This window comes from Hippopotamus amphibius, chromosome 1, assembly GCF_030028045.1.
Source record: "Hippopotamus amphibius kiboko isolate mHipAmp2 chromosome 1, mHipAmp2.hap2, whole genome shotgun sequence".
Classification (NCBI taxonomy): domain Eukaryota; kingdom Metazoa; phylum Chordata; class Mammalia; order Artiodactyla; family Hippopotamidae; genus Hippopotamus; species Hippopotamus amphibius.
The window spans coordinates 113,813,370-113,836,553 of NC_080186.1; the positions used below are offsets into that span (position 1 = coordinate 113,813,370).

At 38.1% G+C, this 23,184-nt stretch overlaps 1 protein-coding gene across 5 annotated transcripts in view; it reads right to left on the reverse strand.

Annotated features, from left to right (window-relative positions):
• Window positions 1-325: 325 nt before the first annotated feature.
• ARNT (aryl hydrocarbon receptor nuclear translocator) overlaps window positions 326-23,184 on the reverse strand; it is a 62,121-nt gene continuing 39,262 nt past the window's right edge. For 2 of the 5 annotated variants that reach the window (XM_057722402.1, XM_057722389.1), the window contains 15 exons: window positions 21,730-21,832; window positions 18,369-18,434; window positions 17,868-17,953; window positions 15,792-15,868; window positions 15,002-15,136; window positions 12,323-12,397; window positions 9,999-10,150; window positions 7,187-7,297; window positions 6,955-7,027; window positions 6,635-6,758; window positions 6,341-6,443; window positions 5,812-5,959; window positions 4,146-4,305; window positions 3,534-3,700; window positions 326-2,543 (listed from right to left, as the gene is read on the reverse strand). In XM_057722402.1, the coding sequence (XP_057578385.1) occupies window positions 2,454-2,543; window positions 3,534-3,700; window positions 4,146-4,305; window positions 5,812-5,959; window positions 6,341-6,443; window positions 6,635-6,758; window positions 6,955-7,027; window positions 7,187-7,297; window positions 9,999-10,150; window positions 12,323-12,397; window positions 15,002-15,136; window positions 15,792-15,868; window positions 17,868-17,953; window positions 18,369-18,434; window positions 21,730-21,832 (1,670 nt within the window). In that variant the 3' untranslated portion in view covers window positions 326-2,453. Of the gene's footprint in view, window positions 2,544-3,533; window positions 3,701-4,145; window positions 4,309-5,811; window positions 5,960-6,340; window positions 6,444-6,634; window positions 6,759-6,954; window positions 7,028-7,186; window positions 7,298-9,998; window positions 10,151-12,322; window positions 12,398-15,001; window positions 15,137-15,791; window positions 15,869-17,867; window positions 17,954-18,368; window positions 18,435-21,729; window positions 21,833-23,184 lie in introns of all 5 variants that reach the window. The other 3 variants (XM_057722397.1, XM_057722412.1, XM_057722379.1) reach the window with 2 other exon arrangements.

The following is a 23,184-nucleotide window of genomic DNA, read 5'->3' on the forward strand; positions in this document are numbered from 1 at the left end:
AGATGTGGGGGAAGAGGAAAAGAGGGTCCTTGAAACAAAAAGGGTAATGCATGGGATCTAGATTCAGTTTCTAGCTGGATTATATACACAGACCCTCAAGAACACAGGTTTATGCTTACCGGTTCTTAAAATTTCCTAGTGAAACACACTATCCTAGAGGGAAACTAGGTCTAGACCTGAACAGTTTAAATTTCCCCATTCCTAATTCCTTTAAATCCAAAATGCTCTATTGGTCTCAAGTCCCAACTTTCCCCCTCTCCCAAGGACTTGAGCAATCCCCCACCACCCCATCCTACAGTCAGATGTCTCTGATGATTTTACTCAGGATGAGTCAGGATCAGGAGGACAACTAAGGAATGCTGAGTGATCAGAGCCCTATGATTTCTGATTCCTGAAATTATAGACATACTGTGCTTTATATTTATATATTCGAAGCGCAAGCTATGGATTCAACTGATTGTGGGTGTTTGTTGTTTATGAGCTGGGAAGGGATGATAAAGCCGCAATCAAGATCACACAACACAAGAAAGTTTACAAAAGGAAAAAAATATTTTGTTTTAAAATCTTTGCTACATGTCATTATTTTTGCCACTGTAAGGCTCAGCACAGATGCCAGCAGTACAGAAATGGCCAACAAGAAAAAAAAATCAAAAATAAAACCCTGAAGGAAAAGCAGGAACAAAACCCCCAGAGCATCTTCTCCCGCCCCTCCCCTTCCCCAAAAGCCCTATAACTGTACAATATTATAGTCCTGATCACATTTAAAAACAGTTGATTATTAAAAAAACAAGGATTTCATTGGAAACTCAACTTTTTGGTTTCTTAAACTGTGATATAAATATATATGTATATTGTATGTGTGCAGATAGAATAAAAAAATAAACTGTCTCCTTTTCCACTCCGCTACCTGCCACCAGACTGGAGACAAGAGGGAGGGGAACCTAATGACATTCTCTCAGCCTCTTCAAGGCCACCTGTGTTCCTCAGTCCCCTATGGCTACATTTAGTATGTCGTCTGCTTATTAATTCATTCTTGCACTTAAGATACTGGCCTGAGCCAAACAAATAAACAAAAAAAAGGCTGATACACATGACTGTTACCTGAGGAAGGTAAAGAGTGAGAGTAGTAACCTGTATCCGCATTTATATGGCTATAGTTAATTACTAAGTGACCCTGTCGGGATGGGCGTCCAGGTCCCATCTATCACATGGATTTATTACATTTGTACTATAAAGCAAAATCCAATCTCAAGATTGGAGAGGGAGCAAAGAGGAAAGAACTATAGGCCCAGAAGAGACCTAAATCTCAGTTTCTTGCAGACTGGATACTTTGAGAATGGGATGAAAGAGGTTACTTTGCAAAAAGGCTTGGTATTTGGTTTAAACTCCATCAGTGAGGATTTTCACTGGGACTGCTAATCCAAGAAGTTGAGTTTCCATGCAGATAAAACCTCCACAGAACACACATTATATGTGATTCTGACAGAAAATGCAGCATTATCCTTACGGCCAAGGGGGTTTCTGAAAGTGTTTATCTTGCCAGCCTATTCCTGTAATGTTTGCAGATCTTCCATATAAGGCGAGAGCACCAAAAGCAGACATGACCCAGCTTTACCACTATATATGTTTGATGAGAGACCAACCATTTCAACAGAAGACTTTGTATATTTGCTTACACTTGGGCATATGGCTGGGCATAGATATAAGTGCAGCAAAGACATTTATTTAAATACTCTTTGGCCGCAATACTAAGCGGAAAACACCTGGAAGATTTAACTCCTTAGGACTCTTTGAAAAACACAGAGAAAGACAAAGATAAAATCTGGGACAAATTTTGCATAACTCCCCAAAAGGGAGAAAGAAACAAACACAGAAACAAACGTGCACATGCGTGTGCACGCGCGCACGCACACACACACGCGCTCTCTCTCTCACTTTCTTACGCATGTTTCTTTCCAGAGGAATTGCTCATAGGCAGCACAAAGAGCCTATGCTCACTTCCTAAAGCCCCATGTATACCTACCATGTTTCATCGTCCTCAAACATGAGGACATTTCTCCCCTCCCACCTTATTCAGAATTTCTTTCCAAAAATAAGCCACAGTATCCAAGGCAAATAGTGGATGTCAGGTTCTCTAACCTGCCCCTTGAGCCAGCACAAATCATCTCTGCACAAATTTCTGGTCAGGAGACGTGAGGAAAGGCATTCTTAACCTTACCCAGCCTCAATTTTCCAAAGGGTCCCCAAAGCCTTGAGGATTCACTCCATTTCTTTTATAAATATCTCAGAGAGGCAGGAAGACAAGGCAAAGGTCAGCAGGAAAAGGGAGTATACATCAGGGGTGAGGGAAGGGAAGGGAGAGGAACTTTTATTCTGTTTACAGAAAGATTTGCTTTTAAAAAACAAATGGTGATTTTTTTTCTCCCCCACCCCTTATCCTCACCCCAATAGTTCTATTCTGAAAAGGAGGGAAACATAGTTAGATCAGGAAATTCTTCATTGTTGTAACTGTTGCTCTGGTCTCCCAGCATGGACAGCATCTCCTAACAAGAGAAAAAGAGTAAGTCTGGGTCACACACCTTGATCCTTCACGTTTATCAAGCTCCCTCCCAATATTCCCCTGAACTATCATCCCTGGCCCCAAAGAGTCTCTGCTGTGCTGAATTCTCTTAGCCTTCCTTACTCCCAGCAACTCTGACTCCTTTAGATGACAACCTTTTTTCCTAGTTCCTTCTCTGTCTTCCTCCTACAGTTCCACATTTTCCCTGTTTTCTAGACCTCAGTATTTGCAAAGGGAGAAAAATCTGCTTGTCACATTTCATAAAACCCCGCTCTGGATATATATGGAGTATCTCTTATCCTATTTGTTTTCCACCAAAACCTTGTTCTGCCTTCTTTCAACCTGTGTTTTAAACTAAGCTCCTCCTCTAGAGACTTCCCTGGTGGTCCAGTATTAATCTTCCAATGCAGGGGATGCTGGTTCAATCCCTGGTTGGGGAACTAGGATCCCGCATACCATGGGGCCCACACACAAGTAGAGAGGAACCTGTGCACCACGACAAGGAGCCCACGCACTGCAACTAAGACCTGCCGCAGCCAATAAATAAATAAACATTTTTTAAAAATCAAAAAATAAACTAAGCTTCTCCTTTGTCCCACCTGAGATTACTCCATTGACACTTGCAGTCCCCTAGGGCCTTATGTAAATAGACCTTTATAGCTGTTTTCAGTATTTTTATACCTAAACTACTATCAAGTTGGCATATGGTTCTCTGTGAATAAGCCAAAATTACTTTCTTTGACGTCTCCACGTGGCACTGCACATCATAACAATGGTCTGGTTAAAGGCTGTGCAGCTCTCTAAGTTCACAAATCTTTTCAATTAATGACATCTATTCCTACATGTCCCGACTCTTCTCTTCTCCCACTTCTCAATCAAACACCTCAATCCATGCATGCTTTCTTCTCTGTCTCTCCTCCATGACTCTTTCTCTCCCAGTTTCTGGTTTTCTGAAGTCTTTTCACTCTCTCACCTGAAAGACCTCAGGCTGTCCAGGTTGCTGTGCTGATGGCTGTTGAACATGTTGCTCATTAGAACTTGAGCGATGATGAGGCTGCTGGCCCTGCCACTGTGGCCAGACAGCCACACCCTCTGCTGTCCGTGTCTGGAACTGTCCTGCAGTCTGTCCCGTCTCAGGAGCTAGAAATACAGCAAGGAAGAATAGACAACTTCAATCTGCTAAATTCATTAGGGAGGAGAAACTAGCATATAATCACATTCAAACCATGAATTTTACCTGGGTACTTCCTGCCCTCCTTTCTGCTAATCAATGCCTGTTGTATTTCAAACCCTGGTCCCAGATTAATTTTTCTTCTCTAGGTACCCTTTCCAAAGAGTCCTTTGCTCATTCAGACTAAATCTGCATATTATTAAATTTACAATACTGTGCATGCTTTTTGTTATATGTACAAAAGTCTTTTTCATGTGAGTAGATTTTAAATTCCAAATGGACTTTGGATTTTAAATGGTCACCTTGTATTTTCCTATAATTAGGTCAGTGCAGCCAGGACAAAAGCAAACCATTTTAACTATGAAATCCTTTCTCTTTAGTGGTGTGATTTTCCTCTTTCTAGTCTGAACTCACCAAAGTTGGATCCACGATTGGTGAGACTTGGGTAGGCAGCAGCACCAGGTGATGTAGTGGAAGCACCAGGGAGGGACATGGGGCTGAAAGAGGATGGAGTCTGAAAGCTGCCTACACCAAATTGGGAAGAACGAGTCTTGGCTGTGGCCTGGGTAGCCACCTGCTAAAATAAAGCAAGGGGTAGAGAGCAATTGGAACATTAACATTACACAGACCATTCCTATGAGAGTTAACCCTCTGTTAAACACTGAATTCTTTTGAGCCAAGGTCATTACTTATATCCCACTGTACATTTCTTCCAATTAACTCTCAAACTCCCTTGATTTGACACTATTTTTAGGCACTTGTGATAAAGTGCAAAAAGCAAAGAACTATGGGATTAGTAATAGCACACATTTAGAGTTGTGAGAATTAAATGAGAATGACTTAAATGAAAGCATTTGATAAACTGTAGAGTTATACAAAAACTAGAGGCACTAATAATAGTACAGCATTATATACAGAGAAAAAACACTTTGCATCACTTTATTATTTAGTCTATACCACAGTTGTTTGTTCCTAATGATGTCTTCTTTTTCAGTAACTAAACATTTTTCTCACTATAATAGCAATGTATATGTACTGTGGGATATTTTCAAAATGAAGGAAAACAAAAAGGAAATAATCACCATAATTCTACCACCAAAGACCCATGGTTACCATTTTTGGATAATTTCTTCCAGTTTTTATTTTCCTAGGTGTTTTTTATACAATGAGATCATACTGCATATAACAATTCTGGAGCTTACTTCTGGTTTTGGCTTTTTTATTTAAAACATTACTTATGCAATATAAGTATATAACAACACATGACAGGATATTAGCTTTAGCCTTAACTATATTATATAAACACATATATATTATATGAGGATTTTTCAACACATTTTTTAAACAAATTTATTTATTTATTTATTTATTTATTTATTTATTTATTTAGGCTGTGTTAGACCTTTGTTGCTGCACATGGGCTTTCTCTAGTTGCGGTGATGGGGGCTACTCTTTGTTGCAGCGCATGGATTTCTCTTTGTGGTGGTTTCTCTTGTTGCAGAGCATGGGCTCTAGGTGCATAGGCTTCAGCAGCTTTGGCTGTGGGCTCAGAAGTTGTGGTAGACAGGCTCAGTAGTTGTGGCACTCGGGCTTAGTTGTTCTGTGGCATGTGGAATCTTCCCAGACTAGGGATTGAACCCATGCCCCCAGAACTGGTAGGCAGATTCTTAACCACTGCATCACCAGAGAAGCCCTGAACACAATTTTTTTTTTGGCAAATAGATACTACTGTATATAAATTAGTGATTATGTTTCTCCTATGTTCCTGTATTTTGTAGCCCTAACCAAAATGGAAACTTCTCAGAATTTACTCCAAAACAAATCTGAAACTTAAACCTGTTCAAGATTTATTTGTGAGCAATTTTGATTTAAGGTGAATGTGAAAACCATAGACTCTGAGATGTTTGGATTATCTATGGTTTTTAATTAGCTGCTCTCAATAAAGATAAAAATTGGAAGATAGGGGATGTGGGGTTGGAGAGAAGATGTCTAAGACAGACAATAATAATTTTACGTATGGAAAAAAGGCCAACCTAACAAACAAAAAATACACAAGGGACAGACAGATGAGAAGGTTTACCTGGGCAGAGAAGGCTGGGCGGGTGCTAGGGGTCCAAGCTGGGGCTGCTCCCTGGGTAGGATTGGAGTGGCGAGAAATCTGGGCCAACATCTGCCCTGCAGAAGCTGATGGCTGGACAATGGTTACAGGAGGGGTCAGACCACTATTTCTAGGAGTGAACAAATAGGGAGGTAAGGACTTAAAAAGTGCGTTTATCACAGAATCTAAGAATCACAGGACAATCTAGTGCTGTCCCTAGATTCCCTTGACTCCCTGGGGTTAAGGAAAACTTGATAACAGAATTTGGAAAAGAGGAGAAAGAGTGATAGTCACACACTGATCAGGACACACAGAGATGGAACCTAGAACATGGCAACAGGACAGGTGCAAAGAAAAAGGAGGAAGAAAAGCAAGCGTGGCTTATCCTAGGCCTACAAGTTCCACTGCTTTGTCTGAAATAACCAGAGAAAGCTAGGGAAGAATAAAACTTGGATTCAGCAGCCGAATCCCTCAGTTGCCCTGTAAAGCAGCACACACATATGGGGCTCACCTGAAGTTCTCTGCCGGCCGGGGGGTAGGAGGGAATGTGTTGCCCTGGGAGAAAAGCTGTTGGGTGGCAGGGACAGTGCTGGAGGAGATGCCTTTACTCTGATCTGTGGACCAAAAGGAGTTGGGGGAGGGCCAGTCAAGGGGCTGTAGTATATTAGTTCAGCAAGTTCCTATTTACTCATGAGGTATTAGGATTAACTGAAAATATGCTGGGAGACTACCGACTGAGCAACTGTAGGCCCATCAGTAAGTGATCAAAACGAGAATTTAAAATGAGAATAAGGAAGAAACATACCCGTACTGATGCTGGAGTAGATTTCAGAAAATCTAGGATCTCTATCTTGGGCAAACAGACCCTCTGACTTCTCGAGGGGCTTGCTGTGTTCTGGCCCTGTGGCTGTCACAGGCTGAACAGAAACCTGTGGAATACAATGATAAAAATAATCAAGAAGCTTTAACATGACAATTCAATAACCCTAAAATCCATATCAAGAAGCTTTAACATGACAACTCAATAACCCTAAAATTCATATAAAGATACACATACACTCTAACTGGCTCTGGGGGACACTTCTTAAGGAAATGCTCACCATCCTTCAAAGAAGACACACTAACCTGGGAATGATTGTAGCTGGCTAGACCATCTCTTCCTGGTACCACATCCAATTCTGTTTGCTGTTGCTGCTGCCTATACGTGAAAGGCAAGTGAAGAGAGAAACAGGAAAAAAAGATTTTTAAAAAGAATCTGGGGAAAGGGCTTAGAACAAACAAACAAAAAAGTGGGACTGTAGACTGCCACCCCCAGGCTAGTCACTGCTCAATAAATGATTCTTTTACCATTTCTCACCTGGGTGCCAGTTGCCCTGAGCCCATCTCCAGGGATAAATTAGCTGTGGGACCTAGCTGTGGCCTCTGGATCGTGTTGGACAGTGTAGGCCGTGGCTCCTGGCTAGAGTTCCTGGGAAAATGAATAGCAGAGAGAACAAAGGAAAAAAAAAGTATCTGACTCTGTACATAAGACACTATAGATTCACCTGTACGTGAGGTAATCACTGATAAATTCCCCTTTCAAACCCAATCCTATGATAACTTGTAACCTCAGATTCAGCAAATACTTTGCACTATAGATAACATAGTACAAATAGAAACTATGCCCTAAGGCACAAGGGTTCATCCTGTTTTGGGCTTTAACTCCTTTCAGGTATTCAATACCTAGTCGCTGTGGATGTGTTATATACATGTTGCATATATTGTGTTTTAAAAAAAGCATAAGTAAAAAAACTGAAAGTACACACTGAAACATTAACAAAGACTATTTCTGGGTAGTGAGAATTTTTTGCCTTCTCTTTACCATTTTCAATACCTCCCGAATTTTCTACAAAGAATATTTATTACAAAATAAAATAGTAAGAATAAATTAAAACTTACTCTAGTGAGAAAAACTATAGTATGCAAAAATGGGGAAAGCCATTATTTCCAGAAACAACTCCTTAAAAAGACTTAAACATTTCAGGACATCCCTGGTGGTCCAGTGGTCCAGTGCATTCCCTTCCAATGCAGGGAACGTGGGTCCGATCCTTGGTTGGGGAACTAAGCTCCCACATGGCACAGGGCAACTAAGCCTGCACGCTGCAACTACTGAGCATGCGAGCCACAACTACAGACCCCATGCGCTCTGGAGCCTGCATGCCACAACTAGAGAGAAGCCCAAGTGCCACAACTAGAGAGAAGCCCACACACCACAACTAGAGAGAAACCCGTGTGTCACAACAAAAGATCCTGCACACTGCAACAAAGATCTCGTGTGCTGCAACTAAGACCAGATGCAGCCAGAGATAAAACTAATTAAATAAAAAAAGACTTAAAACATTTCAAAATTTAAGCAAAACAGTAACACAAAATAGTTGTTGTTCTGTAATATAAAGATGAAAAAACAAAAACCCTAAAATTAATTAGCAAAGAATTAAGCTTTACAAGCCCTAAAAGTTGAATTGGAGGATACAGACCCAATGTTGTCACCAGATATTACTCACACTTGCTAATTATTTATAATCAGATTTTCAGACATGGGTTCAAGGCTAATTCTACACAGATATATTAAATGAGAAAGAAGTACCTTGACAACTGACACCCACTAAGATGGGTACAATAAAAAAAAGACAGCAAGAATGTGGAGAAGCTGGAACCCTCATACATTGCTGATGAGAATGTAAAATGGTACAGCAGCTTTGGAAAAATAGTTTGGGAGTTCCTCAAAAGATTAAGCGTAGAGTTACCATGTGACAGAAATTCTACTCCTAGGTATATACCCAAGAGAATAAAACATATTCACACAAAAACTAGTACACAAATGTCCATAGCAGCATTCTTGGTAGCCAAAAAGTGTAAACAACTCAATATCCATCTACTGATGAATGGGTAAACAAAATGTGGTATACCCATACAAGGGAATATCATTTGGCAATAAAAAGAAATGAAGTACAGATACATCTACAACATGGTATAAGTCTTAAAATATTATACTAAGTGAAAGAGGTCAGTCACAAAAGAACCACATATTATATGTCTCCATTTATAAGAAATATCTAGAATAGGCAAATTTAGAGAGACAGAGAATAGATCAGTTGTTATATAGGGCTTGGGAAGGATGACTGTCAATTAGTACAGGATTTCTTGCGGAGTAACAGTTTGTGTGTGTGTGTGTGGTAATACTTACATAAATAACCCAGTGACATATTAAAAAAACTGTACACTTTAAATGAGTAAACTGTATGGTATGTGAAATCTATTTTAATAAAATTGTTTCTTACAAAGCTGAGAAAGAAAGTTCATACAGAAAAGAATCAAGAAATAGAGAAACAGAAACTAACAAAAGAATGAGTATAGCTATGCTGTAAAGCAAACTATGGTCCACAGGCCGAATCCAGTCCACTGCCCATTTTCGCAAACAAAAGTTTACTGGAACACAGCCATCTTTATTCATCTCATTTGTCTAGAACAGGTTTCATGCTACAACAGCAGAGTTGAGAAGCTGCAATAGCGACTGTGCGCCCCACAATGTTAAAATATTCACTACCTGGTCTTTTACAGAAAGTCTGCAGACACCTGCTCTAGAAAAAAATCCTGCTAGACTAGACCAATAAACTGGTGTATAAAACAAAATCCCTTCTAGAAAAGGTTGAAACATAAAATTGAAATACAGCTGACCCTTGAACAACACAGAGGTTAGGGGCGCCAGCTCTCTGAGAAGTCGAAAATCCAAGTATAACTTATAGTCAGCCCTCCGTATATGGTGTTCATGTGGTACTACAGTATTTACTATTGAAAAAAAATCTGTGTATAAGTGGACCCAAAAAGTTCAAACTCATGTTGTTCAAAGGTCAAATGACCAAACCCTGCACATTTCAGAACCTAGTCTCTAAGCTACTGTTTGTTAAAATTTTACTCTACCTGTGTAAATCAACTATACTCCAATAAAAAATTAATTTAAAATATTTTTACTCTACCTGGATGAACCACCTCAAATTCCAAGAAGTTGGAAGATGAGGAACTAATGGTGTTTACTACTAGAAAAGTACAAGAGGAGGTAACCTGATAAGGCTAAGCAGACTTGGCCCGTGAGAAATCCCAACATTGGAAAAGGTCTTTATGGTACATACTTCACATTGGTGTTGGTACAGATGATGTACTCAATTTCATCTGAGTAAGGGTTCTGGAAAGTAAAAGAGCTGGTTCTCATCCAGAGCCATTCTCGGTTCTTAGACCGAAACCGGAACATGACAGATAGCACCTGGCCTTTTAACTTCACCACCTGAAAAAGTTTTCATGCTATCAGTTGAAACCCACAAAAAATTTTCTTTAGACATTAACAATCCTAAGATTCTTGTGTCACTGTTCTTGAAGTAATAGTCTCTTGCAATGTTACTAACAAAACAATATGGGGAGTGAAAATAAGTGACTAAATAATAAGGAGGTATATTTATCATGTTTCTTCTCAGAGTCCGAAGCTCTCTAACTACTCTCATCAATATCAAACAGGAGTAACAATTATTTCCAGGTGAGAAAAGACTACATTTCCCCACTTCCTTTGGAAAGTCCTTTAAAGATACACTGATCTAGCAAATTTACTGGGAATTTATAAATTTAATGGCACTGAACACGGCTTACATGTTGCCCCTCAATCCTTGCTTTTTCAGCCAAGCCTGAGAATTTCTGTTTTCAAAGCACCCATGAAGGTTTCTATAAATAAAACTAAGTTGGCTTTAGTTTTGTTTTGCTTTAAAAGAAAGCAATTTTTTAAAAGAAAGTAACTTTATTTTAGTTTCTAATCTCACAGAATAGAAAATAATCTTTTGAACCCTCTCCTTAGCAATAAAAAAAAATAATATTTGCAGCTAACGTTTACTTTGTGCTTACTATATGTCAGGCTATGTGTTTTTTCTTTTTTTAAGAACAACATTTATTTAACATTATAAAAAAGAAATGAGATATGAACATCTGCATTTAAACAATAAGTAGTCTTTAATACTTACATGTGTTCACTGTATAATATATACACAACGAACATCATTAAATTTGTATACAAACTAAGTACTGGATTTGAAACCTGATTACTGTTGTACATATCCATGCCAACGAAGTATAAGCCCAGTAATTCAAAATATCTACACTTTAAATTGCTTTTTAAGAAAAAGTTAAGTGATAACAATTGTGTTAAAGTTGACAAGAGTGTGCCAGTAACTGCTGACATTACAATCTGACTGAGAAATAATTATAATAGAAAAGGGGACATATTTCACTTAGCAATAATAAAATGACATAGTTAAAATACATAAATAAAACTTTTACAAATCAAATGTGAAACAAAGCACGACAAGAACCAAAACGGGAATAAAAAAAAAAAAAAAGAGGAATACAAGCTTCATTAGAAATAGTAACTAAATGTATGTACTGAAAAGCAAAAAGAAATATAAATCCATGTAGACTTAAGAAACATCTAAAGTTAGTAAGCAGCAACTAGTCTGCACATTAAAAAGTACCTTTGCTTAGGTACTCTAGTATCATAGCAGCAACTGATGTCAGAATAAAAACCATCAGATTACAGAGTGTACATACAGCCCACTGCTTTGGAATAAACATTTTTCTAGAAGTGATAAAAATGATACTCTGTGGCCAAAAGTGTCAGAATTATGAATTTCACAGATTTAAAATATACTGTACAATATCGTCTCACAATGCCAAAAGTCCATGTCCTTAGCTTTGAATGGTTTCAAGAGAAGTCAGAATAGCTTTTCTAAGACTACACATTCAAAAAAAAAAAAAAAAAAAAAGACTACCCATACATGGAGTATGATCCTTCCGAATGGATGGACAGGTGATGCTTAGGAATCAGGAGACAGAGAGACTTCTGACTGCCATTGTCTGACTGCCTCTAGAAGTTAGGCTATGTGCTTTAAATGCTTTATCTTATATACCCATTGTATCAGTAAAAACACTATTGAGGCTTAAAGAGGAAAATTAACCAGGCTTAATTAAAGTAAGAACTGCCATCTAAAGCCAAGTCTGTCCTAAAATTAAATTCACCAGATATTTTCAGGATCTAAGGCCTGAAAATTACAATTAAGAGTTTGCTTACAATTAAGAGCCAACTTTCACTTATCTTTAAAAGAACCATGAAATGAATTTTTCAACTACTATCCACTGGTCAGTGAAGTGTAGAATATTTTAAATACTTTAAAGACAGTCCCTTGGATATAAAACACTGAGTAGCCAAGGCCAAACAAAAATACCCTGAACATTATCCACAGTTTCAAAGTATTGGTCCTTTTCTGTTTCTTAAAAATACAAGTACTAAAGAACATAAAACTGCAGGGCCTGCCACAGTACTCAATTTATCAGCAGCCAATAAAGATTTGTGGAATAAATGTAATAAAAGATATTAGATAAAAGTATTATTCCAATCCAAACCAGAAAAAAAAGTTACCTGCTGGAAGCTGTCTCTCAGAAGCTGCTGGTCTTCAGGATGACAGAATTCTACAATATTCTTTCCTAAGAGCTCCTAAAAGAGGAAAAGAAGAGTAAGACTGACACTTTTATGATCATCTAACTTTCCTGGCCCATTAGCAGGGGACTTGGATTTCATTTCTCTTGCTTTTATCTAGGATTACAGATAAGAGTGGAGGGGGGGAAAAAGACAAAAAAATATGGAATCTTAAACAACTGACCACTAGAGCATTTTTCTTTTCCAGGATACTGTACATTTATTTTAACTGTATTTTTTTACTTAAACTCACTCATTCTAAATGAATTTTATAATTCTAATTTGATGATCTATAATAAATTTATACAGTTGTACAACCATTAACACAATTCAGTTTTAGAACATGTCCATTACCCCCAAAAGTTCCCTTGTGCCCATTTGTAGTCAATCTCTGCTTCTAATCCCTTGGCCAACCACTGATCTGCTTTCTGCTTCTTTAGTTTCACCTTTCCTATACAAATGGAATCATACAATAGGTAGTCTTTGGGGTCTGGTTCCTTTCATTTAACATAATATTTTTGAAGTTTATCTATGTTGTTCCATGTATCAATAGTATATCCTTTTACTGCTCATAAGTATTCTAACATGGATATACCACAGTGTGCACCCATTCACTAGCTAATGGACATTTAGACTGCTGCCACTTTTTGGCTATTATGAATAATACAGCTGTGAACATCTATGTATAAATCTTTGTGTAACCATGTTTTCATTTCTCTTGGGTAAATACTTAAGAGTGGAATTGCTAAAGAGTGGAATTGGTAATTTGTAGGATAAGTGTATGTTTAATTTTTTAAGAACCTGCCAAAATGTTTCTCCAAAGAAGTTATACAATTTTATCCATCTACTAACAATATATGAAGGTCTTGTTTCTCCATGTTCTTGCCAATATTTTTTTTTAAGCTCTTTATTGGAATATAATTGCTTTACACTCTTGTACTAGCTTTTGAGGTACACCAAAGCGAATCAGCTGTATTTATACATATATCCCCATATCCCCTCCCTCCTGCGACTCCCTCCCACCCTCCCTGTCCTGGCCCTCTAAGGCATCATCCATCATCGAGTTGATCTCCCTTTGTTATACAACAACTTCCCACTAGCTATCTATTTTACAGTTGGTAGTGTAAATATGTCTATGCTACTCTCTCACTTCGTCCCACCTTCCCCTTTGCCCCCACAACCCCATTGGGGGAGGCCAATATTTTTTGATTACAGCCATTCTAATGGGCATATAGTGGTATCTCACTGTGGTTTTAATCCGTACTTTCCTGTTATCTAATGACAAGCAACTTTATATGTGCCACTCATATTTCTTCTTTGGTGAAATGTCTATTCAAATCCTGTGTCTCTTTTTTACTGGCTGGTTGTCTTAACAAGTTGTAAGAGTTCTTCATGTATTCTGGATACAAATCCTTTTTCAGATATATGATTTACAAATATGTTCTCCCAATTTGTGGCTGGTCTTTTCACTTTCTTAATGATGTCCTTTTGGGGCAAATTTTAACTTTATGAAACCCAACTTATTCAGTTTTTTCTTTTGTGAATCATGCTTTTAGTGTCACATAAAAAATCTTTTGTCTAGGGAATTCCCAGGCAGTCCACTCATTAGTACTTGGAGCTTTCACTGCCGTGGCCCAGGTTCAATCCCTGGTGGGGGAATTAAGATCCCGAAAGCCCCGTGTAGTGTGGCCAAAAAAAGAAAAAAAAAATCTTTGCCTAACTCACAAGATCACAAAGATTTTCTCTCCTATTTTCTTCTGGAAGTTTTATAACTTTGGCTCTTTCATCTTTGTATCTTCCAGTTGATTTCTGTGTATAGTAAGAGTCAAAGTTCTTTTTGTTTTGTTTTGCATATGAGTATCCAACTGTTCCATCACCATCTATTGGAAAAGCTTCTTTTCCCCTTGAATTGTCTTGCATCTTTGTTGAAAATCAGTTGACCATAAATGTGAGAATAGACTCCATTCTGCTCTACTGATCTATATAACTATTCCTATACCAACACCACACTGTCGTGGTAACAACAACTTTACAACAGGTGTGACATCAGGTACTATAAACGCTCTTTTTTCTTCTTCTTCAAGATCTCTTTTTCACCAATCTGTATACACAGCCACAGCCAGAAGTCCCTCCTGGCAGCTATAATTTTGAAAGTTTACAGAATGACTCATTTCTCAATTCAGATATAGTTACCTGGTCTGCTGAATGAGATATCTAAATAAGTCATAATAACTGGTGCTAAATTTGCATATTTTATGGGTTACTATGCATCTAGATGATTATATCAATTACCTGAAGTGGCCGTATCATTATAACCAGTTAAAATTAAGACTTCTGTATCATTATCTGTATTAATATCACTAACAAATTAATATCACCAGGTACTATTTGTACATGCTGCTAGAACCTGGTTTCACAAGCCATATTTTTCTAGATCAGATAATAACCTTGGTAGGAAGCTGAGATTATATTTAGCTATCAATGGAATAGGATCGTATCTTTTTCTGAGCTGGGGCTGACACGTTTTGGCTATCTTTGGAATTACATGATTGAGTAATCTCAACACAACCAAGGGAAAACACAGGGCTAAATATCAGTGGTGTAACAGCTCCAGCTCCCCACCTGCGGTTGGTAGCCAACAGTAGCCACACAGCGATGATCCACAAAAGTGAAGATTCCCTCAATATTGTGTCGAGAGATGAACTCTGTTGGTTGACAAACATTACTCATGTCTGTACAGTTGGGAGAACTAGTTACCTGAAAGTAAAGAGATTAAAATGAGATAAAATGACACCATTCTTTACAGATGTATTTCCCACCAGGTTCCCAATTTTAGGAATTTCTAAACTTTCACATCTCATCCAAAGGGAAGTGATCATCACAGATAGGGCATGAGGCCTAACTCCACTCCCACACATTTATTCTTCACCAACTGTGTAAAGAAAGATAATAATTCATTCAACCTAAAACCCACCTACTTCCATTTAGCTAGGCAGTGCTCATTATTCAGATTGGAAAATTATACTCCCAAGTAGCCAAGAAACATCTGTTTTTATGAGGAGAATCAAAATAATCCCACTTCTCTACTGTTAGTCATGAAATAAAAAATGAAAAAATCTCTCTTCTACTGTATAGGAGCAAAAGAAATTAGCTGGAAATAGAAAATTCAGCATTGCAAAGCTAAACGTATGAAAGAGGAAAAGATCTCTCTCTCTCACCCTTTCTAGCTTCTGCTAAATCCAAGAGAAGCAACATTTTTAACTACGAATACCATATTCCTCAAAATATGGAGTTTTTCAAAATTCTTCATTTGTATTCAGAGAGTAAAAGAAAAAAATAACATGAACACATTATGAAGGAGATTTTCTCCCACTGAAAATGGGTGATATAGATGTAGAAAAATCACACTTGCCTGCAATCTGCCAATGGCCACTAGGCAAAACTTGCTCCCCTGGCCAGCCTCTGGGTCATCATCTGGGAGGGAGACACCTTCAGGAAGGTGAAGTTAAAAGGTTTAACAGGTATCTCAAACTCAATTGCCTTCAAAAGTCAGATGTGAAAAGATTTAAAACACATGGAGGCACCAGTTAGAATGGCCATCATCAAAAAATCTACAAACTGATCAGCACGGGAGTTTTGACCTGCTTCGTTTCTGACTTGTGCCGGTTCACCCCTCCTTAGGCAACCTGGCAGTCCCCCGCTCCCAGGAAGTCACCATATTGATGCCGAACTTGGTGCAGACACCCCAACGGCATAGCACACTACAGCCCAGAACTCCTGGGCTCAAGCGATCCTCCTGCCTCAGCCTCCCGAGTAGCTGGGACTACAGATGCACGCCATCATGTGACTTAGAGGGCTGAGATAGGGAGGGTGGGAGGAAGTCGCAGGAGGGAGGGGATATGGGGATGTATGTATAAATACAGCTGATTCACTCTGGTGTACAGCAAAAACTGGCACAACAGTGTAAAGCAATTATATTCCAATAAAGAGTTAAAAAAAACCCAAAAAACAAATGGAAAAATAAAATAAAACACATGGAGGTATGAAGAGACTAGGTACAAAACAATACAGATTGCTAAAAGATAAGAATAAATGTAAACAACCCAAAGAACTTACCATATATTTCAGGTACTACTTTAAGTCTTTTTATGTACATTAATTCACATATTATACTCATATTAATTATAATAAACTGCAGAGTTCAGGTCATACTCAAAGTATTCTAAAAGACTATGCTGGTCAAACCAAATACATATGAAGACAGCCATTCGCTCTGTGACCATATAGGAGGCAGAGAAAAAACAGATGTCTTGCCTAACTTGTGACTTTTAAAGTAAGCAAACAACCAAAAATGCAATTCTACCACATACCAATAGTTATTTATGTCCTATCGAAAAGAAAGAAGCCACTGTTTCAATGTTTTATGTGAAAAGGGAAGAAGGTTGCATTTTCTCTCTATTCTTTGCATATTTGTCTTCTTTTTACCAAGAAAAATAGTACTTCTTTGAGAGCTACACAGAAGTATAAAAGACCATGTATATCTCAAATGTATGATTTATACAGTATATAACTAAAAAGTTCAAACATCATTACAACTTTTAAATTAATTTTTCTTAATTACATTTAACTACCATTTATTGGGTGCCTACCATATGCCAGGCACTGGGCTGGGAGCTTTTCTTACATTAAATCTAATCCTCACAATAATTCTATATGGAATATTATTATCTCCATATTATAGAAGAGAAAATTGAGGGTTTGTTTTGTTTTGTTTTCATAAAAGTCATGCAACTTAGCCTAAGTTATACTGCTAGTAAATAACAATGCCAGAATCAAACCCAAGTTTTTCCAAATCCAAAGTTTAACCTCTTTCCAAAATTGCCTCCCTTAGTTTCTATCTCCCTACAACCCCCACTTCCCAGTCATACCTATCCAGCAGGGAGGTAGTAAAGTTGCTAAGATCTGGAAATTCTGACAAGCCAGGTTAAAAGGCTAATCCTTGTACCGCAACCACTTTTCTCATATTTTCTTTTTGACTTCAAGTTCTAGTAAACTAATCTGCTCACATCCTGATTTAAAGCCTTTGCAGAGAATATCCCCTTTACAAGTTACTACAATCAAGCCATTTTCCCCTTCTCCATCCAAATCTTGCTCCTATTTTAGAAAGCTTTCCCAAATTAGCTGCATTCAATGCCAACTGTTTCTTTGTATACAAATACTTAGCTACAGGTATTCAGTATACATTATTATTTAGACATTTAAAAACTACATTCTGTGACATAGCCAACACTGAGTCACTTTCAAGTCTGAGTAATCCATCTCTCTAACTGGAATATAAGATCCATAAGGGAAGGGAAGGAGTCCACTTTTTCTCTCCCACTACAGTTTATACCAAAGTACATTTCATATACAACAGGTACATGATAAATATTAGCTAACCTTCTTGAACTGCTGCACCCAGAAAGAAGTCACTATTCAACTTTCCTACCTGCTGGGGGCCAGGCCTTGATATAACCTGTGCAGTGGACCACCACGAAATGAGGCTCCCCATCCTTCACAGAACCAAGTCCATTCCTAGAAAAATTACAGGTGTAAGGAGAAAACTCTACCCAGTAACATTTAAAAGGCAATGCTGGCTTAGTATCTTTAACTTTAGGCTCTTGGGTGTTTAAGAAACAGGATGACTGTACTCGGACCTTTCCCACCCAAAAGTGACCGCCATATTTTTTACCTTTGCCAAAAGTAAAGCAACTGAAAGGCACTGCAGCAGGAAGAAAGTATCAATAGTTGAAGTGGTAGCAAAACTTCCTTAAACAGGATGAGCAAAAAAAGCTTTAGAAGTTCAGGAAAATGTTGCCGGAAAAAAAGTAACTGGGAAGTGAGAGATGAGGGTGAGGGCTGCTGAAGGAAGTACTATAGTAAGATAGCTGAAAATGTGACAATCTCTACAGGTATTTGGCCATCCCTTTGGGTTTTTTTTACAGCTTACCTGCATCTGTTTCTCACAAAGCTCAGTCTGTTCATGGAGACCGGGTCCACAGAGCTACTGCCACATCTGTTGCAATGAACAGAGAGGTTAAAAGCAATTAAGTTGTACTATCATTCATACAACTCAACAACAAAAAAACCCAATGGAAAAATAGGCAGAAGACCTAAAGAGACATTTCTCCAAAGAAGAAATACAGATGGCCAACACACACGTGAAAAGATGCTCAACATCACTAATTATTAGAGAAATGCAAATCAAAACTACAATGAGGTACCACCTTATGCCGGTCAGAAAGGCCATCATTAAAAAGTCTGCAAACAACAAATGTTGGAGAGGGAATGAAGAAAAGGGAAACTTCCTACACTGTTGGTGGAAATGTAAGTTGATGTGGCCACTTGGAAAACAGTAGAGAGGTTCCTCAGAAAACTAAAAATACAGATTTCCCTGGTGGCACAGTGAAGAATCTGCCTACCAATATAGGGGACACGGGTTCGATCCCCGGTCCGGGATCCCACATGCCGGGAAGCAATTAAGCCCATGCACCACAACTACTGAGGCTGCACTCTAGAGCCCACGAGCCACAACTACTGAAGCCTGTGTGCTCTAAGGCCCGTGTGCTGCAACTACTGAGCCTGCACGCCTAGAACCCGTGCTCCTCAAGAGAAGCCACCACAATGAGAAGCCCACACACCGCAACAAAGAGTAGCCCCCACTTGCCACAACTAGAGAAAGCCCATGCACAGCAACAAAGACCCAATGCAGCCAAAAGTTAAAAAAAACAACAACAAGAAAAATGATCCAGCAATCCAGATATTCCCCTGGGAATATATCCAGACAAAACTATAATTCAAAAAGATACTATACATGCACTCCTATGTTCACAGCAGCACTATTCACAATAGCCAAGACATGGAAACAACCTAAATGTCCATTGACAGATGAATGGATAAAGAAGATGTGGTACATATATACAGTGAAATACTACTTAGCCATAAAAAGAACGAAATAATGCCATTTGCAGCAAAATGGGTGCAACTAGAGATGATCATACCAAGTGAAGTAAGTCAGAAAGAGAAAGACAAACACCATATGACAGCACTTATATGTGGAATCTAAAATATGACATAAATGAACCTATCTATGAAACAGAAACAGAATCAGGGACACAGAATAGACTGTAGATTGCCAAGGCGGAGGCAGGTAGGAAAGGGATAGATTGGGAGTCTGGGATCAGCAGATGCAAACTAACATATACAGAATGGATGATAACAAGGTCCTACTGTATAGCACAGGGAACTATGTTCAATATCCTATGATAAACCTTAATGGAGAAGAATATGAAAAAGAATATATATATGTATAACTGAGTCACTTTGCTCTACAGCAGTAAGTAACACAACATTGTAATTCAACCATACTTAAATAAAAAAAATAAATTAAAAAAAAAAGTTGCACTACACTATCAAAGAAGTTTCCATCAATTAACAGCCAGATAACAGGCTCAGGATACAAACTGCTAACAATGCTCCCAACAAGGAAGGATAAAGAAGTTAGGTTTGGTATTTTAAAACTTGTAATTTGTCCTGGAGTTTTCAGTCAAAATGTTCTACATGCTCTGCAAATGCAGAGATTCTCTACATCAGGGTTAGTATACTTTTTCTGTAAAAGACCAGACAGTAAATATTTTCAGCTTTGTGGGCCATACAATCTATTGCAACTAGTCAACTCTGCTATTATAGCATGAAAGCAGCCACAGACACTACGTCAACAAATGGGCATGGCTGCACTTCCTTAGTGGTGCAGTGGTTAAGAATCTGCCTGCCAAGAGAGAGGAGGATGAATTGGGAGATTGGGATTGACAATATAGACACTAATATGTATAAAATAGATAACAAGAAAATATCAAATTGTACACTATAAATATACGCAGTTTATTGCATGTCAAAAAAATCATAATAAAAAAACAAAAAAAAACAAAAAAAGAATCCTCCTGCCAATGCAGGGGACACAGGTTTGATCATTTGATCCCTGGTCCAGGAAGATCCCACATGCCTCGGAGCAACAGAGCTCATGCGCCACAACTACTGAAGCCCACTTGCCAACAGCCCACAACTAAGAGTAGCTCCTGCTCGCCACAATTAGAGAAAGCCCACGCGCAGCAATGAAGACCCAACACAACCAAACTAAATTAAAAGGGGGCGGGGCATGGTTATATTCCAATAAAGCTTTATTTACAAAGAGTTGTGGTTTACTGACTCTAGCACTATGCTGCAACACAATCTATTTGCTATATTTCGTTATTATTTATCTCGTTGCTGTCTATGTCTTTGCATTAGCCATGTCCACATATTGGGACACTCTCTCCCATCCTCTCTACTTTCCTTCTCTCATTTCCTTCTTTCCTTCTCTCATTTCTTTAATAATAAATAAAATTTACACAGAATTTTATGTCATGCACTATTTTAAACATCTTTACATATATTTTTTCATCTAATCCTCATAACAACTTTACGAGGTTGTTTTTTATGATATAACTTTATAACTCCCAATATTCGATGAAAAAATCAAAACACAAAGTAGTCATTTAATCCGCTCAAGGTCTCAGAAGACAAGTGATAAATCCAGTAGTCTGGGTCCAGAAGCTACTTTAAACCATTAAGCCACATAATCTTCAATTTTATAACTCCCTCAGGAAACCTTTCTTAATATCCTATTCATCACTTCTAAGAAGCATCCCCTCAGTACAATGCAGTCAATTTCCATTATACAACCTGAACTTATTTTGTGACTTTAAGAGATGTTTTCTTTAGCTGTGAAGGAAAGTACCACCCTTTCTTCAGAATCCTAAAATGTATTGTATATAATTTATAAATGCTAAATATTAAGTGAAAGATATAAGAAAGTCTTAAATTTCTACCAAAAAGGTGGTTGTAGAAATGGTTTGAGTACATGGATGTTGCCTCATCATATACTGGGAAAAAATATAGGTATTGGCACCCAATTAATATGGATTAAAATAAAATCCTGTATCAAAACATTATCTACACGATCCTGGGAAGTCAATTTCTTTGAGTCTTTACTTTTTTTTTCAGATCAGCAAAATAGTGACCATGAATTCTACCCTATTGGGCAGTTGCGGGAAATAACAGACATAAAGCACCTATCATAATATTTGGCATAGGAGTTCAGTAAAGGTTAGTTTCCTTATCACTTTATTCTGTGTTACAACTCATGTGGGTCTAGAGAGCTAAATTTAATCTAACTGGAGCTTGGATTTAAAAGTTTGTCATCTGACCAGAAATCAAACCCTCAGCTCTTAATTCTTCCTATGGCAAATCACAATCCTCATCCTGACACTCACCTCATACGGCAAATAAAAGATCTCCTTGAGCCCATGCACATCCTCATGGAAGACTGCTGACCTTCCTTTTTCACTGTTCCAGTCTTCAGATCAAGGATACGCCCTGAAGAAGGATGTGAAGAACAGTCTGGAGTACATTCTTGTGTGTGGGGAAGAGGGGAGAGATACTGGAGGCAAAGATAAGTAGCCTATTCATGCTCTCCAATCTCTTTGCTTTTAAGAGAATAAGCCAAGTAGGAGATGGATTTTTTCCAAGCCTAAAACACCTCGATTCCCATCAATGAATCTTACTCTTCAGTTCAAAGGCAGCACTGGAAATAACTTTGTGCAAGGGAAGATAGGAAGTAGGTGAAGTTGGCAAGCAAGAACAAGGCTATATTCTTAGGTCTGATTATTTTTATACACGCACGTGCATGTGCATACGCGTGCACGCACACACACATATGGAGTGAATGTCACTGGCTTAAGAACAAATAATTTTATATGCTATAGAAACACCCACCTGTCTCATGCTAAAATTGTTCCTCCCTTTATTATAGAGAAACCAATGGGAACTTTTGGGAAAAAAGAAGAACTAGAAAAATGAAATCCATAAAAACATAAATGAAAGGGAAGTTAAATACCAACATTAATATGACCATAATGGATTTTATTTTAATTACCAGTTTTAATCTGCTTCCACATAAAAATTTTTTCCAGATTGCTTAGGAGCAGATGTGACCTGTTTCCTTCAGCCAAACTCTGGCAAAAGGACTGAATAACATTAAGGGGGTGGGGGTGGGGGGATGGGGAGGGCAGGGGCAAAAACAAGACAGAAAAATAGTATAGATACAAAAACAAACAAAAAAAACCCACACACAAAAAAACCTTATACACTGACTAATGATCATTTCTCTCTAAAATAAAAATCTATTGGGCTTCCTAGGTGGTGCAGTGGTTGAGAATCCGCCTGCCAATGCAGGGAACACAGGTTCAATCCCTGCTCCAGGAAGATCCCACATGCCATGGAGCAACTAAGCCTGTGTGCCACAACTACTGAGCCTATGCTCTTAAAAAAAAAAAAAAAAAAAAAAAAATCTATTATCACAGAGCATAGTACAAAGCCAAGCACAACTGTAGAAAAAATACCAGGTAATACCCATACAAATGAGACAGAAACATGGATAATTTAATTCTTTTAGAATGGCTGTGGGGGGCGGAGGGATGGGTGGGTAGGTTATTGTAGACTTGGCCTTTACTGTGTATTTACACTAACATTAAGATCAAAGTAAACTTTTACCTAAACATTGTCACTAATGAAATATTTTCTAAGAATAAGCTACAAAATCTATTACTTGCATGTGGATAAAAAAATAAACAGATTATCTTCATTAAAGGAGAAAATTCTAAAAGTTTTGCCAGATTCAATCAAAAAATTTAAGAGTTGAAACACCTCTCCTATTTCAGAAAAAAAAG